The 17,505-nt window shown below is 40.6% G+C and overlaps 1 protein-coding gene across 3 annotated transcripts in view; it reads right to left on the bottom strand.

Moving 5' to 3' along the window:
* Window positions 1-17,505, bottom strand: part of RYR2 (ryanodine receptor 2) — a 609,490-nt gene that overhangs the window by 106,720 nt on the left and 485,265 nt on the right. For all 3 annotated transcript variants that reach the window (XM_079107027.1, XM_079107029.1, XM_079107028.1), the window contains exons 63-67: window positions 16,264-16,313; window positions 6,872-6,932; window positions 5,478-5,716; window positions 4,043-4,124; window positions 851-981 (exon numbers count right to left, since the gene is read on the bottom strand). In XM_079107027.1, the coding sequence (XP_078963153.1) occupies window positions 851-981; window positions 4,043-4,124; window positions 5,478-5,716; window positions 6,872-6,932; window positions 16,264-16,313 (563 nt within the window). The remainder of the gene's footprint in view (window positions 1-850; window positions 982-4,042; window positions 4,125-5,477; window positions 5,717-6,871; window positions 6,933-16,263; window positions 16,314-17,505) is intronic.

The raw sequence follows: 17,505 nt of genomic DNA, 5'->3' as shown, positions 1-17,505 counted from the left end.
ACTAACTGCAAGAAATACCTGAACTGGAAATCAGATCGGCTTATTTTTTCTGTATTTGCTGATCTCGTGGTCTTATTCCTGAGGGTACTGATCTGTCTGTGACTCATTTGCTTTGAGGCAATTAGACATATATTCTTTCAGGAACATGAGGGAAACAGTCTGTAACTGTGTCCACTTATGTTTGAATTAGCCCTTGCTGCTCGGCTCTGCAACTTTTTTAAATGAACAGGTTTCTTTCTCTACCTCTCTCCCTGCACCTCCCTAATCTCATCCCTCCCTAATCACAGGGGAAACAGGATGACCTTTCCTCCCCATCCTAGGCAGAGTTATCTGTACCTGAGTCCACACCCACCAGAGGAAGGAAGTCACCCTGACTTTGGGGATGGCACCAGAAGATCTCAGGAATGACTGTCTCCCAAATTAACAAGTGAATTACAACTCAACAGAGACTGTGTGAAATATAGCCTTTGAATCACCTCTTTAAAAGCTCCTTGTTCCTGCTGATGGGCAGAATCATAGTCTTTGGGACAGGAGTCCCCTGTGTTTCTCCTGCGCTTAGCAAAGCAATACACTTTTTTTTTTTTTTTTTTTCCTTTTTCTCAAAACCATGTCCTCGTTATGGGACTGACATCAGGGACAAGGACCGAGCTTTCAGCCCCAAGTATAGAGCATCAGAGAGAAAAAAGAAAGAAAGAAAGAAAGAAAACCACAATGCCAACTGCCAGCCCTTCAGAACAAAGAGCCCTGGAGAACCTCAAGTACACAGGCCCACTGAGAACCGTAGGAAAACACAATACCAGACGTCATGCTTCGATTCTCTTCTCAAGCGCCGCGCATGCCCCTGCCTTACCTGCCCTCTCGCGGGAAGACTTGGTGTTGTAGATGGAGTAAGGATTGTGCTTGTCCAGGTGTGTTTCCAGGAAGGCGACAGGAAAGGCGCCTGCAAAGGCCGCGAGACACTCGCCCAGGGCGGATCGCTGCCTGTAGGGGCAGAAGGCTCCTTGGGTTACGTCCTAACACGAAGGGCTGCAGAGTTAGGTTAACACTGACACTGGCAAGCTCAGCCTGCAGGCGGGCTGCCCAATCAGATGAACCCCCAAATACCATTTCTATAACGTGAAACAGCACGTTCAATAGTGAAATCCCTGCCTCTTAATAAAAGTTAAACTGTGTGTTAGCAAAAAAGAATTTAAGAAGGGGGACAGGCCAGAAGAAAAAGATAAAGAAAACAAAACAAGAAAAGTTCCGTCACTTCCCCTGCAAATTTGAATGTTTTTCTCCCTCCTTCCAGAATGACCTACAAGCCCAGCATGGTAGCCACACCTATAATCCCAGCAATTTGGGAAGCTGAGGTAGGAGGATCAAAAGTTAGAGGCCAGTCTCAGCAAAATAAAAGAAACCTTGTCTCAAATGAAAAATAAAAAGGGTTGGGGATGTAACTCAGTGGTAGAATGTTCCTGAGTTCAATCCCTGGTACCTTAAAAAAAAAAAAAAAATGACCTACTAACAAAGAATTCTTGCTAGGGGAATAAATGGATTCAGGAAAATTTAAAAACTAAACACTAATACTAACACAATGATGCATGGCCTTCAAATTTATTACACAAAAGCAGTGCTAAGATATACTAAGTGCTAAAAAGCATTGATAACATTTAAAGCTGACTTATCATTTACAAGGGAAGGAAGTTAAGAAATCACACTATGATCAATTAATTTGAGATGGGCCAGGATTCAAGGATCCCCCTGCCAATGATACAAATTCTTTCTCTGTTGGTAATCTACTTAATCCAAGGCTTTCCTGGCACATTAAATTGTTTATTAAATAAAGAATAATATGAGAAATAGTTTAGCATATTACAAACCACTTAAAAGATTTCACATACTTTATTTTAAAAGTCAATAAATTGATCTTATCAAGGAGCCACTGCATAATTCTCTGAGAAGGCAGGTTTAAATTTCTCACAGAAAAAAAATACCATAAAATGATGTGCTTGAGGATGGTCTATGCTCTGAGAAAAGTATCCTTAGGTGGCTTCATGGTTGTGCATTTTTTATTAATTATAAACTTAAATGTCACTTTCTAATGGATGCATCCTGATTCCCTGGTTCTCCACATTGTAGGCTTATTCAGAGGGCTAATATACCCAGCCAGTATTATATTATAAGTTTCTGTTTTAGGCCTTGTTTTCTCCAATCAGATGCAAGATCTATGATGTTAGTAAACAGTTGTGTTCACTGCTGCATCCCAGCATCCAGGTACCTGGCCCTGGTTAATACTGAATGAGTGAACATAGCCTTGGAAAAGCTAAAGGTGAACTGGGAGCAGGAAACACCTAGAACAGATCATTGAATTTTTAACCTCCTGAAAGTAGAGTGTAAATTATTTTCAATAATAAAACTAAGGAGAGAGAACATATGTGAAATAATTGATAGACTTGATTCTGTAAAAATCCAAATTTCCCATGTCCTGAGGCACTGTTGGTCAATTGTGTTTCATAGATAAGAATGATAAAGGCAAGGAAAATGCTTCAATGTATAGAAACAGGAGAGATAACAAGCAAGAGGTTAATCATTTATAAAAGAGTTATTATAAATTGGCACGAGAAACACATATAGAGGAAAGGCAGTTCTCAGATTTGAACACATAAGGCCAAGCAAACAGGAACAAAGAGTAAGCCACTGGAAATGAGGGACAGGCATTGCAGAAAAGTGGGATCCCATGTTTTAACTACTACGCTTGCAAACAGAATAAAAAGGCAGCAGAAGTTTATAATCTGATTATAAAACTGAGAGGGCAAACTGAGTCAATTCTGTGCAGACAGGTATCATAATCGTTTCAGACAGGCACACCTTATACCTAGAACTCAGTTCTGGCACCAGGGTTAAAGGAAATGAGTATAAACACATGGAGGAACCCACAAGGAGAGGTCTAGCTTATTTGTGAGTGGAAAAGAGAAAATAACCTACATATCAAAAATAGTGCATCACTTCAATCACTTATAATGCTCCCTTAGTATAAAATATCTTATAAGCATAGAAACCCACATGAAAATAGTTTAGTTAAAAATGCAACTAAAATTTTAAAAACATTCAGAGTGTGAACTCAATTGTCCTTGTCCACTGATCTGATTGCCTATTTCTATATAATTGTCACCTTATTTTAATTAGTGTAGTTTTGTAAGTTTTAATATTTGGTTGTCTAAATGAGTATCCTTTCATTAATCTTTTCTTTCACTTCAAAAATCTTAGTGGCTAGTCTCATAGGTCTATTCTGTTTTATTTTTTATTTTAGTTGTTGATGGACTTTATTTTGTTTATATGCAGTGCTGAGAATCGAACGCAGTGCCTCACACATGCTAGGCAAGTGCTCTACCACTGAACTACAACCCCAGCCCACTCGTAGGTTTATTCTTGAAAATGAACATTCAAATTATTTTGTCAAGTTTGATGAAAAGTAAATTTCTGACTGAAATGTGCTGTAATTAATTACTGATTAACCTGGGGAGGCATCACATCTATTCAGTTTTAAACCTATCACAATGTCTTCTTCAGCTTGCTCTAGTGTTTTTTTTTTTTTTTTTTTCCTTATCCACAGAAATTTCCTACTGAAGTTTAAATTCGGGGGACACCTGTTCTTACTTTACCTGTCTACAGCATTTGACAATGTTAGACAAAGTCCTCCTAAAACTTGAGAACATACAAAAATAAAACTGGTTTTAAAAAAGTGTCTGTATTGAGGCCACTGTGCATTTCTGACACACAATGAGCAAATGTACTCTCAGATTCTTGCATAAGTCTCAGAAGCACTCTGTTTAAACTTTATATCAAGTATGGTCTTCACCATGATTGCTTTATTTTTTTGCTTAACTCCACTGTCCTTTATTAGATCAATTCTTATTTAGCTTCAAGATGGTCTAATAACTCTCAGAACATAGGTCAATCTTGTCTAGTGTGTAAGAAAGGAAAAAGCTACAAGATCAAGGATCCTGAAATCAAATAGCTATTACTAAACTTTAGTATTACTAAACTTTGAAACTCTTACCTTTCCACATAAATACTCTTGCTGGTTCCCAGCGCATACAAGCTAGTCAGAATTCTGTAACAAGATACCTGCACATCTTCCACTAAAGAAAAAGAGAATCACATGTAAACAACAAAGCAACAAAACATTTACACGTTGTCCTGAGAAAGTTCAGGCTAAAACCCCTATTCCTTATTTCAGCCGTTCTAATATTTTAACATCTGAAACAACAAAATAAGAACAGATTTTTAAAATGAAAAATAAAACTTTTCTTTCAAAGTTATTTTTAAGGGAACTGAGAATGTTCTCAAGAACATAATGCAATTATTCAGAATATTCTCAGAAGCAATTTGTAATTTTTCTCTGGGTATGAGAATAAAGAATTTCTCTAAGAACGAAATTAACCCTAAGAATATCTGGAAGTAGAGGGGATATAGGTAGCATTTGACACCTGTTTCAAAAGTATATAAATTCTGTATCTTTACCATGCTCTCAAATGATCAACAGAATACTGGAAGGATCCCTCTGTTATTTCTCAAATTACATGATATTTAAGGCATAAGTATGTCACTCTGGCACTTTCTAATCCTAGGAAAGCAAATGAAACCTTATAAACGATCTACTGTCCCACAAGACAAGTTTAAAAGGCAAAGGAGTCCAGGAACTGTGACTTCCTAGTTCTGACCCTGCTACTGTTTCCGGTGGGTGCACTACAGCCTGAGGACATGATTTCTGCCTGGGGCCTGCGTACCCAGCACACTGCCTGCCAACAGGGCTCCTACTGGGTGAGATCGAGGTTTTTGCAATGGGTCCCTGGGGCAGCCCCTGAATATCTGGCTTTTACATGATGCTGCCCATGGCCTGAGGAAGCTCCACGGGAGAGCAGGTGGAGGTGGCTGTGCTCCTCGGGTTCCCTCTTGTCCCGTGTTCACAGCTGCAGTAGAGCAAGCGGTGAGGCCAGCTCGCATGCTTTCTAAAAACTACAAAATCCAGCCAAAACCAGTTGATTAAATCCCTCATGAACACTGACCAAAACCTAAAACCCCAAGCTGAGGCCCCCTGGTGCTGCAATTATTTAAACAGACTTGGTTTCAGTAGCCTCCCTGAGCGTCGATAGTGCAGCCTGCGGAAACGTTCCATAGCCACTCAGAACTAACTCAAAAGCATTTAATGTGGCATGTCGTACGGTCCAACTGCACTAGAAAATGAACGTGAAGAGAGGCCAGGCAGAAACAGAACTTGGAACCTTGTATTTCAACAACGTGGACACTACTGTCCCTAGCCAGTACTGTCCTGGTCCTCTCTGCAAATCCATGTGATTCAGAGATCCATAAAATGGCTCCCATAATTCAAAGGGCCACCTATAATGATTTGCATTTCAATGTATGAGCAGTGTTTTAATGATTTCAGATTGTGCTTTTTCAAAAATGGAAGTCTAAGTCACAGATATACATACATATGAGATCTTCTCCGAATTGATGCTGGCCAATGTGTTCGAATAACGACGACAGCATGGGCAAGAGCGCCACCGTGGTGTAATTGATGATCTGCGTGACCCCTTTGGGCTGGTTCCGGGTGTGGGTGAACTGGCCCTGCTTAAGATTTTCCATGGTCTTCTCCAGATCCTCGGCGGCGTTGTCCAGGAAGGCTCTGAGCGCACTCTTCACACCCTCCAGGCCGGTCTTCATCACGGTCCTAGGGAGCCAGAAGGGGCGCTTGCATCTGCCCGCAGCAGCAGATGCAGCACGGATGAAACGCAGCCCACCTCTCCACTAAGGCGTCCGCCTGCCAATCCGTTTTAAATGGACTCGAGTGTTTTTCAGTAAGCCTGAAGGTACAGGGCTACTGCTCTGTAATCTGGTCTCATTATCTGCATGATGATGAAGGACCTCAGAGCGAAAGGCTATGCTAAGGCTTGACGCATTCGCTGGTGGTCTGAACACCAGATGGGGGTTTTGTAACTAACACAAGGCAACTTCTGAGCCAGGGAGTTTAACGCGCCCTGAGGCAACGAGAGTGGAATAACCGTTTAAAGCCAGCCAAGTCACCTACTAGAAATATTTTGTGCGTTCACAGGTACTAATGGAGTCTTTTCTAAAGCCACCGAAGGCTGACCTTGGCACAGAGGCGAAACCCTAATGGCACCACTGTTAGCAGGAAGTGGAGGTGCACAAGGGTGTGTCCTTTCTTTACTCATTACAGAAAATATCTCAAGTAAAACCTGAAACACAGGAAGGGATAAGCAAAGGATACCGAGGAACATCCTCCGCAGAGACATCTAGGAGCTTCGTTTAGATCTACCTGGGATACTATATGAACTAAACTATGGCTCAAAGGCAGGCTCAGTCATGCTAAGTGAACAGGTGCTGCGCTTGGTCCACAGGCTGGATTCAGTCAAGATGACGTAGGGCAGAGTAGAAAGCACTCGAATATGGGAGTCTGTCTATGCACATGCTTACTGTGCGATCTTAAGCAGTGCTTCACTCACTTGCAAATTGAAATAAAACTGTCCTGTTTTCCATAAAGCCAAATGTCGTTATGAATATTAAGCACAAGTACCAGATCTGGAGGCTTGGAACTTGAACACCACAAGTTCACCATTTTTTCCTCCCATTACATTCCCAGGTTGACCTTCGGTTACAATTCAACCTGCTACAGAAATTACTTGAAATTTAAATAACCTGAGTAGAATCATAAACTACTACTGTATTAGTAATTTACTAAAAGCTTTCTTTTTACCTGAAGTCTTGATTACAATTCCAAAGAATGAAATCAAGACCCCGAGTCTTTTTCAACATTCTGATATACCGTTGTCACATGATTCATTTAGATAAAAGTGTGTCCATTTACCTTGCATCCAAAGTCTGACCCAAAATATGGAGACAGTTGACGATAGACGTTGCATCGTTTCCTAAAGGGGAAACAAGATGCTGTATGAACAGCCCTGAGAATCTCCCAACTTTCTATCAATGTTTGTACAGCAAAAATTAGTCACTGGCACAACTCACTAATAAAACTCAACTGAAGACTTTAATAATCAAGTTTAAAATCATGCAGTTTTTCTGCTTAAAAGTGGTTATGCAAATGTAAGTAGGAAAGCAATAAAGCATGTCTCATCAAATAGCCGACATGCTCAGAAGCATTCAAAGCACTGCACGAAGCTGAAAGGGTTTTCACTGAGTTCTTCCAGAATGTTCCCTCCCCATGCGAATTCATTTTATTTTTAAGTCATATTACATGTGAACTTTTAAAGTTAGCTCATACACTTTATGAAATGAGATGGGCTAAAAGGTGAACATTTTAATTCTGTTTTAATGACCCAGGTGTCTTTGCTTTATTTTATTCAATTGCTTTAAGAAGCATTAATATGTCTGAATTTGACTGAAGATGCATTTGTTTGAATCCTGTTGGTCTTTGGCAAAAAAGGAAGCACCAACCATAGCATAAACAACATTAGAGGCTGGAAAAGCTAAGTAGCATTCCTATGAGATATTTGAAATGGGACTGAGTCTTCCTTTAAGTAATGGGAGAGTTCCACATTCTGACTATTTTATCACAAAGAACGAGTACTGATACAAACACTATATAAATTTTTCTTTATGGCAGTTATACTAAAAATAAAATTTAAAAAAGCAGTGAATCCAAAGTAACAAACTAATTTGACCACTAAAATATTTTGACATTGTTAATTGCTCCTTCTATACTTTCATCTCTTACACACACAAATACACACACCACATACACACACACCCAGTCATTTCCTGGGTCCTGAGGGTGACAACTTCTAGTTTAATTCTGATAACATTTGAATGTGTTATATTCTTTATACAAAAAGCATTCTAAAATAAATTATTTAAATACACATGGAAATTAATAATGATACAGCATAAGGGTAAGTCAGTTTAGGGATATGATTTAGTGATGTGATGATAATATGAAAAAAAAATAAGGCATTTATTACTGAGATTTTTGAGTTCCTTAAGAAAACATCTCATTTATTCTGTGCTTCAAATCTCAGACTTCCCGGTACTAATGAAGAAAAATGAGCAGGAAGGAAGAATTTGATATCTCCCTATCTACTGGCAGATGCCAAAGCTAGGACTTCTACTGCAGCCCTTAACTATCTCACCAAATAAATACTAAGTACCAGGTACTCCTAAGCTTTCAGTAATTAACAAAATACAGTCCTCATCATCTTGGATTTAATGGGAGTACAGATAATGAACCATTAAGTTACAGATCAGCATGTAACATAATATCAAGTCACAAAATATACATGTTTGAATATGTCTGCTCTGTATATATGTGGGTGTGAATGTTTTTGTGTATGTATATATATATATATATATAAAATCTCAAGTCATGTGTATACATGTCTATATGTGTGTATGCATATATATACAAATATACACAAATCATAAAACGTGTCTATTTAATTTTATATATGTGGATATGTGTGTATGCATAAACCAAATCAAGTCACAAAATGTATATTCAGCTCTATCTGCATGTGTGTATATTATGTATTTATATATAATTATATATAATATACATATTATATATCATATAATTTATATATAACATATTTTAAAATTATAGATATGTATGTATGTAGATATATATGTAAAATCTCAGGGAATAGGGATTAGAGCAACTGGATAGAATAACTGAGCCCTTCCTCAAGGTAGCACTTGAGCAGTGACCTGAATGACAGGAAGGGAAGACCACACATACATCCAGGAGGCCGCCCTAGGCACAGGAATAGCACATGCATGGACATCAAAGTGGCCAAAGGGGGTGTGTCCTGGAGTTTTGCACCCAGAGCAAGCACGGTGGTCTTCTAAACGTGTAATATGCAGATGTCATTAGGTTTTGAGCAAGATGGGAGCTGTTAGGATTTATGTTTTCTAGAGATGCACCATAAGCAACTGTGGAAGAGCAAGAGTAGAGGGGAGGGAGCTACTGCAGGAGCTGAATCTGTTGCCATGGCAGTGAACTTGAATCTGGGTATTAGTGGTGAAGACTTAAGCACAGATTGCAAAGACTTGCTTATAGACTGAACATGAGGTGAGAGGGAAAGGAGTTTGGGATAAAGGGATAAATGCTCAGGCCTTTTCCTGAGCAACTAGGTGAATGGAAGTACCACATAATTCCCTGGAGGGAGCAGAGGGGAAAGCAGAGTGTGTTGGGGGTGGGGGGAGCAGGGGCTCTCGCACTGCTTGGGATGCTTAAAGCAGGAGCCCTGGAATAGTCAGTTGGTAAGTAACTGCAATGCGAGGAAGAGATTCAGCTGGAGCTATCCATCTGGACATCAAAAAGAGGTAACTCAAAAAGTCTGGGTCTGAATGAAATTCACCAGTTAAGTCCAGAAGGAAAAAGGTCCTGCGGCTCCAGGGTTTGAGAGTACAGAAGGTTGGGAGGATGCAGTATGAAACTGAGGAGGAGAGGGCCATGAGCAGGAAGGGGACAAAGCAGTGTGCCAGCCTATGTGACCGTCCCTCGCTCTCCTCTCCTCCTAACACACACGGCCTGTCCCTTCCTCTCTGATCTACTGTTAACTGCAGATGGCCAGCGTTTGCGCTCCGTGCTGAGCTTAGCAGCGCCCCTTCCACAGGAGTGGCAGGGGTGTTAAAGCCCATTCACATGAGCTTGAGCGGGCAGCGAGCGGGAGGGCGTCGGGGTGTCCATGCATTGAAGCTTACGCGACTGCTGAGTGCTGTGTGCCGCAAAACCCAAAAGGTTGTGTTTTATCCATTTGTTTGTAAGTCTGTGTGCCTGTGTGTGTGTGTGAGTATAAACGTGTATGTGTGCGCACATATGGTACCTAACTAAAATCACAACTCAGTCCTGATTCTAGTAACAACAGACAACTCTGGGTCTCGAACAACATAACTCTCAAAATAGAGCTGCTAAATAATGAAAATAACAAAGTTAAGTGTCTAATGTTCATAAGCATAAATAACATAGGCTTGTTTCAATCCCAAATTGTATGTTGTTTCTGATATAAAGTATCTGTAACTCAGGAGTTCTCAGTGAAGCCGTCTCAAGTCTGACCTATCATGAACCACTTCTGTCTCGTCATCCGATGAACCAAGGATCCTTGGAATGTTGACTTTTTCTCCCCTGGAAACAGTGATTGAAGTCGTTCTAATTTTTCCTCTTTATTTTTCTAACATGGCTCTTCAAATGGCTTCAAATGGCTCTTCTCATTATGTTCTCTTCTTTAAAGGAATGAGTAATCTTGGCAGAACCCTTGTTAATAATGTGGAATAAAATCATGCTAGCAGATATAAATTTCTATCAAAATTATGAGGAGATAGAAAGAAATTGAAAACTATCAATGACCATTACTTCTCAAGTCTCTGATACAGAGATGAGTAAAATTACTGGTCCTCTAATTTAGAATCTCTCTTGATTCTAAATCAATTATTTTGGATAATTATGCATTCTATTCATTTGTCCAAGAGTCATGAAATTCTCCAATAATTTCATGTTCAAAGGAAAGAAATGGAAATATCTATATTGCTTTAAATACTATCTTCTGATACTATTTTCATTATAATGATTCTGATGTTTCTGACCTTATTTCTCTATAAGAATATTTTCTTTTACAATATCTCTAACAAGTTAAATCTAGAACACTCTTGTCATGGGACTAGAGAATTTTAAATTGGAGAAAAATTTTAATGATCTTCCAATTATCCAATAACAACGACCAGCAAATAGTAGCAGACTGTGTGCATAAGTGAACCATTAAATGCTCAAAGTCAAGGCACATTTAATTCTCAGAGAGGCACTAATCCTCAGAGATTCTCATTACTTCAAATGATTTTGCTTTCCTACCAAAAAACAGGCAGTCTGAACACCACTAGGACATACAAACAGATGAATTCTCTAGGATCTCCTGACATGGGACCACAGTCACCATTTAATCACATGAGTGGTTTGGGGAAGAAATACCAGACAGAACTGTCTACGAAAACCTAATCTACTAATGTATGGATCAGGGAGAGGTAGCAGTGGCAAAGACTCACTGTTTTACTTTACTTAGTATTTACTTTCAAAACTTTTCCCAAACATAAGATTAAGATGTACTGGGGGCTGGGGATGTATCTCAGTTGGTAGAGGGCTTGCCTCGCAAGCACAAAGCCTTGGGTTCAATCTTCAGCACCGTAAAAAAAAAAAAAAAAAAAAAGATTAAGATGCATTGGTTTAAATCAGGAACTTGCCTGGGGAAAAAAATAGAAAATTTAAAAATAGTCTTACTTCACTTAGATATATGCATATCTTGTTCAGCATTCCTGCAACTAATAGTAGCACTGTACAGTGTATTAATGATGCCATGTCCCAAGTTCTAGGGTCACCGTGAGGTCCAACTAGAAGAAACCCTAAAGTGATGATCACTGTGTACAAATCGCAGCTTTGGGGCAAGTACTACCGGAGGGTCCTACTCTCCAAGGTCCCCAAGGGCTCTGTAGGATTCAGTGTCTTACTAGGACATAGAAAATTCACCATAAAACTGGAAAATGGAAAGGGACCACGAACGATAAATATTTTCTGCCGGCCTTCTTAGTTCCTTGAACTGAAAGGACCATTGTTGCTGGAGTCTGATGATCTTGTCATCTGAAGGGTCGTTAATCACATGCTAGTCTCCTTCCACTGTGAGTGCCCTAAGCATTTTCATGGACCTCTTAAAGGAAGAACAAATTTTAAAACTACGATTCTCATATCGTAGAATAATTGGATACTACATTTTCCTTAATAACTGCTCAAGAAATAAAATAAGCTGAAGCTTGGCTTATTTGTGAATGTGAGAACACTTGCTAATTCTCAGCACTTACTGTCGGTCTGCTTTTTCTACCTTCTCTATTGGACAGCAGGTTTCTAGGTGGCTCGCTCTTTGATTCATCAGCTATTTAAAAGATCCCTAATGCAAGCCACACCTCCTGCCAAGCCCTGAGGAGACAACCGAAAGCCCTGGCAGAGCAGAGGGTCCTGGGCCAGCCAAGTCAGTTCAGCAAGCAGACCGCCAGCAAGGTGGAGCAAAGGTGCAGGGAGCAGGAGAGCATCAGAGCCGGAGGTGACCAGGGAAGGACTTCCGCAGAGGAACACGGACACCCGAGTCTAAAGGATGGGGAGTCCACTCCATGCCCAATGCCAGGACTTGAGGGTCAAACGCTATGTGCAGGGATCACAGCCCAGGTGGTCGTTACAGCAGTACCAGACAGTGGGCAGAGAGGAGCACAATGCAGACACAGTCCAGAGGGGAGTGAAGGCCAGCAGAGCAGAAGCACGGAGTGAGCAAGGAAGGTGCTGGGAAGTGAGGATGGATACAGGGGTCCATCAGGAAGCAGGGTGGAGCGGGCACAAGGTGAAGAAGTGGGATCTCTTTCTAAGGTCACAGGAAGCCTGCATGTGCAGGAGTATGACCAGAGACGCTGGGGAGGTAAGACTGTGGAGCACAGAGGCCAGTGGGCATTTGGAGAGAAGTGATCTTGGTCTGGGCATTGTGACAGTGACAGGAGTCTGGAGACTGGCCTGGGGGGACAGTGGAGAGAAAAAGACCCTCGGTTCTGACCACTCACACCCGAGAGGATGCCCTGCACACGCAGACGCACAACGTTTATTGAATGAATGCATTTAAGGGTTAGATTTTGGGGTGTAAAAATAAAGCCCTCGTGCGGCCCAGAGAGGCACACCCCGTGCCACCGTCACCGGCACTGCTGGAGCCCTAGCTACGCTCTGCTGCCTCTAAAGATGCTGAAGGTTTGAAAGGCTGTAACGGGAGGGCATCTTCCAACGGCCTGGAAATCAGCAGGTAGGACTTCCACTTAGCAAAAGTGGGGACAAATGGAAGGTCTTCGGTCAACACTGGGTCCTTGAGAAGGGCAAACTGGGTTCCTTATCTCTCATCGACCTGCCAAGGTCCTGATCACGTCCCAAATCTCCAAATCACAGCCGTGCTCCAACTAAGTCACTAGGGAGCATTTCAGAATTCAACCATGGGCCTGTATTTAAACATCATATTTTCTTTCTCCCCCTCCCCTTCTAAAATCTTTTATTGATCCACCAGAAATCTGTGGTAACACAGCGTGTCCCTCTTCTTTTAAAACTGTTAGCTTTTCTCAATATAGAAGTGATTTCAAGACCTCCACAACAAGAGGTGAGGCCCGAGAACACCATGACCTTTCTATTCTCAGACCGGGTGCTTCAGTGCCTAGGAATGCCCTCAAGTAGAGCCAGGATGTGCACGAATGTGGAGTTCTGATTTAGGCCATCCTTACTTCCCACGTCATAAAAACCTTTCAACTACAGACAGATCTGTGGTGTAGGAACAATGTGGGGGCCAAGGTGGGGTAAAAATCCATTGCCCACTGACCTTCTCACCTCAGCTGCCACCAGCAGGCATTTGTCCCCATTTATCTTAACCCTTCTCTCTGGCCTCCAGTTCCTGATGCACTTCAGGTGAATGTGCACCTCTCCACACCTTTACCTTTGCTCCTCCTCACTAAATGATTTCTTTGTTGACTGGACTTTCAGTTGTCTCAGTTTATTCTTAGGTTCTGTCACGAAGTTTCCCCTTATCTAAGACAGTACGGGAAATACATTTTAGAAGTCAGTTTATTTCCTGCCAGAAAGCAGGAAATGGAGAGCATAAAGGCAGGGTGAAGAGCATGAATCAGGGTAATCAGGTCAGGGTATAGAGACTGCCACTGCACCTATGCTGCCAGGTCCTCGGGGAGACCCACAGGCACATCTGGAAAATCAGGAGGAGAGTGCCCCGGATTTCACCACTTTGACTCACGCTGGAGATGCACAGTGTAAAGGTGTCATTGTGTATGTATTCTGAATGGCCAAGTCCCCGAGCATGGTTTATATATTCTTTGATTTATTTAAATAAGATCTAATAAAAAGATTTAAATAAAGTCTAATAAATCAAATTAGAAACATGTTACACACTAAAGATGAAAGGTTATAATTCATACAGCACTTCAACATTATCTCAGATTTGATATATATAATGAATAGCTAAGATTAGTAGTAGTTTTAACATTCTAGGAAAATGAAAAGGCAAATGTTTAGAAATCTTAAGTCCTTTGTCTGAGTCATTCAGATGGTTACTTTGCAAAGATAGAACTTACATCTGGGATTTTCTGATTCAGAGCCTACTGTTCCCTTTATGATGTCATATTCTCTAAAGCCAGGCTAGAGCTCTAATGTGTAGTGTTTACATGCTGAAGGCTTAAAAATCCTATTACTTGGGCAAGTCTGTGTTAGGGTATGTTTGATTAATAAAGGGTTCTTGAACTTAATGTAATTTAAAGGTAAATGCCAAAGAAACTTTGAAGCAATAATACATCCTTTAATAATATTAAAAAATGTGTAAAATTCTGTAAAACAACATAATAGGTCTCATTAATTCCTGTTAAGAATAAAAATAATAGCGTTCAAAGGTTAGGGGATTTACCCTAAAAAATACAGTTCTCCCCAACACAGACAATAAACTAAATTATCCATTTATCTTCAACTACCAACCTCTTGGATGATACAGGAAAAAAAAATGCAAGTTTTGGACAGGCAAAGTTGATCTAATGTAATGGAAGGCTAGGCATGGTTTCTTTATGATTTAGTTATGATTTATAAAATGGTAGAAGGGAGTTTCTGGGACATTGGAAATGTTCTGTCTTGACCTGAGAAATGATCAAACAAATGGATACAGATGCACATAAAATTTTAATAAGTTTTCCTTAAGATTTATGTACTTGAGTGTATTGTGGAATACCTCAGAAGAGCTTTTTTAAAATAAAAAATTATAGTGAGATATAACATAAAAAAAACAAGAACATGTATTATGTAGGAAGTTAGAACTAGCACAAGGGGGTATTGTTATGCTTATTAATAAGAATGCAAAAACTGCACCTGCAAAGAGTTCCCCATAAAAGTCGTATGAAATCACACAGGACACTCAGGGCAAATGTGGATATCTGAATCCACAGTTACTCTGAAAAGGTTAAGAGTACAGGAAAACCCTGTTCAAATAATTTTCATAGACATTGTTATCCACTGAGGAGAAGCTAAACACAAGTCAGTTGACCGGAAATTATTCTGAAGATACTTGCCCCATTGATTTTAGATTACTGAAACAATAATTAAAAATTCAGGCAATTCATATGAAATTTAAATTTTAATTACTAAATGTATAAGTACCAAATACTACAAATTCTAGAATCCAAATAATGCAACATTAACTAATTATATCAAAAAGCCATTGTTTCTCAAAAATTGTAAAGAATGTGAAATTAGAATAAGTTATACTCCATGAATGTATAATATATCAAAATACATTCTACTGTCACATATATCTAAAAAAAATTTAAAGAGAATGTAATGTGCATACACATTCAATTTTAGTTGATTGTGGATTTTGTAGGAATGGTTAACCTCCTTATTTCCTTAGATTTTCATGTGTTGAACTTAGAACATGCATACAACACATCTTCACAGGTCTTATTGCTAAAATCATCCCACATTATCTCAAACCCTGGAAAGTGAAGGGCTCACATTCAGGCAGCTGATAAAACCAGAGGCAAGGACATAAAATGTGAGTTCTGCCAGCTGCGACAGATTCCTAAGGTCCCACAGCATGGAAAACCTGCAGAAGGTGAGTGCCCACCCTGCATGGTTGTCTGAAAGCAGGTGCCCAGGAGCATGGACTTCAGCTATGTGAATTCTCAACACAAACAGAAACTGACTCTGGGGTGAGTGGTGCTAGAAAAGCTACTTTTGCCAAGTGAAGCTCCCTGGCTCCACCATCTGGACTATGGATCTCATGCAAATCTGTAGTCAAAAGCATTGAAAACCCAAGTGCAGCTTAAAATGTTGATTTATAACAGCTCATTATGTAATCTAGCAAAGATAACCCAGCGAAAACCCAGGGCCAGTTTCATTTTACCCCTCCAATAAAACACGGGAGAACTTGCCATTTGCATTCCTTTGCTCTTTAATAACAGACCCTGTGCATTGGCAATTATGCTTTGGACTGATATGACAAAGACAGTCTTCCAGTTCACCAAAGATGACACTGCTGATCCACACCCTCGAGGACCTTGTCATGGCCTACGACCATGCATGCAGCCATGCAAACGTGCACCCGTGCAACCTTGCAGCACACAACACAGTGCAGGGACAGCAAAGAAAACCAAGGGGTGGCCATGCTCGAAGGTTTTCAAGGGTCTCCTTACCAAATAGTGAAATCCTATGCCTGACAAGAACTCCAAGTTTGCAGAATAGGCTGAAGACAAAAGAAAAACAAAAGAGAAAAGGGAAGGGGGAAGGGAAGGTAGAAAAGACAAGGGGAAATTAAAAAAAAAAAAAAGAAAAAAAAGAAAAAAAAAAAAAAAAAACAGCTGATATGAGCCAGAAAAAAGCAACATGATGTCACGCAGAAAGAATCAATTCTCTGAGCAGAATGTGGAGAACAGGGATTAAAGAAAGTCTCTGAGTGCGTATCTTCAACAAACATGGTTAAAAAGCACATATTATAAGTAAAGAAACCAAAAAAAAAAAAAAAAATTGAAAGCAAAGCTAATTAATATAAAAGCAATCTATATGAACCCACACAAATGTAACTACTGAAAACCCATAAGGAAAAATTTATTTTTATCTTCCCAAATGCACCACTGTATTTCTAGATTTCTTTTTATTATGGGCATTATTTAACAAAAGAAATGTGGTGCTGTGGATGTATAATGTTACTTTAAGTTTGAGTAAGCTTTATTACTTGAAGTGCCCTCCTTTCCCAACCTGGATACACCCCTTACACATGTACCAAATTTCCAGTCAATTTAGAAACAGACCTTGAACAGTGCTCATCACCCGGAGCAAATCAGATGTGATAACTAAGAGGCCTCTGAGCGCCAATGAATGAGTTGTGCGCCTTTCTCATCTCTACAGCAGGCCCCTGGGAAGCCCTGCATGGCCATGAGCAGCAGATTCTAAATAGTGATCGCTGCAATCAGGGTCACAACCCTGGCACCCACCACCTCTCAGATCAGACCCACAACCTGGGAGAGCCTGCTGTCTGGGTTCCTTCAACAAGTCTCCTCTTTCAGGAATACCCTTCACACACCTTCGTGCTATGCAACTTTCTACCCATCCCTCAGGACCTGCTCAGATCGTACCCACTCTGGAAGTCTTCCTGACACCTAGTGCCCCATTACCACTCCCAGCCTAAGCCGAAGAAGGACCTCCCAGCAGCTCCCAGAGCCATCTGCACTGAACCCGGTGGATTACAACTAGTGCTTCTCCACGACCGCCCACACTCTCTGAGCTCCCGGGGAGCAGAGGCTTGCCCCACCAGCACTGCCTACAACTCCAACCTGGAAGAACCCACCAACACTCTGCTGGACTTTCCCAAAAGTACAGCTGGATCCTTCTGCCACACGGCCCTGGAAAGCTCTCCTGCCACCAGCAACATCCCAACA

Source organism: Sciurus vulgaris (genome assembly GCF_902686455.1).
Source record: "Sciurus vulgaris genome assembly, chromosome: 12".
Classification (NCBI taxonomy): Eukaryota; Metazoa; Chordata; class Mammalia; order Rodentia; family Sciuridae; genus Sciurus; species Sciurus vulgaris.
Note: the sequence above shows the minus strand (reverse complement) of the source record. Positions and strands in the feature narration are given on the sequence as shown.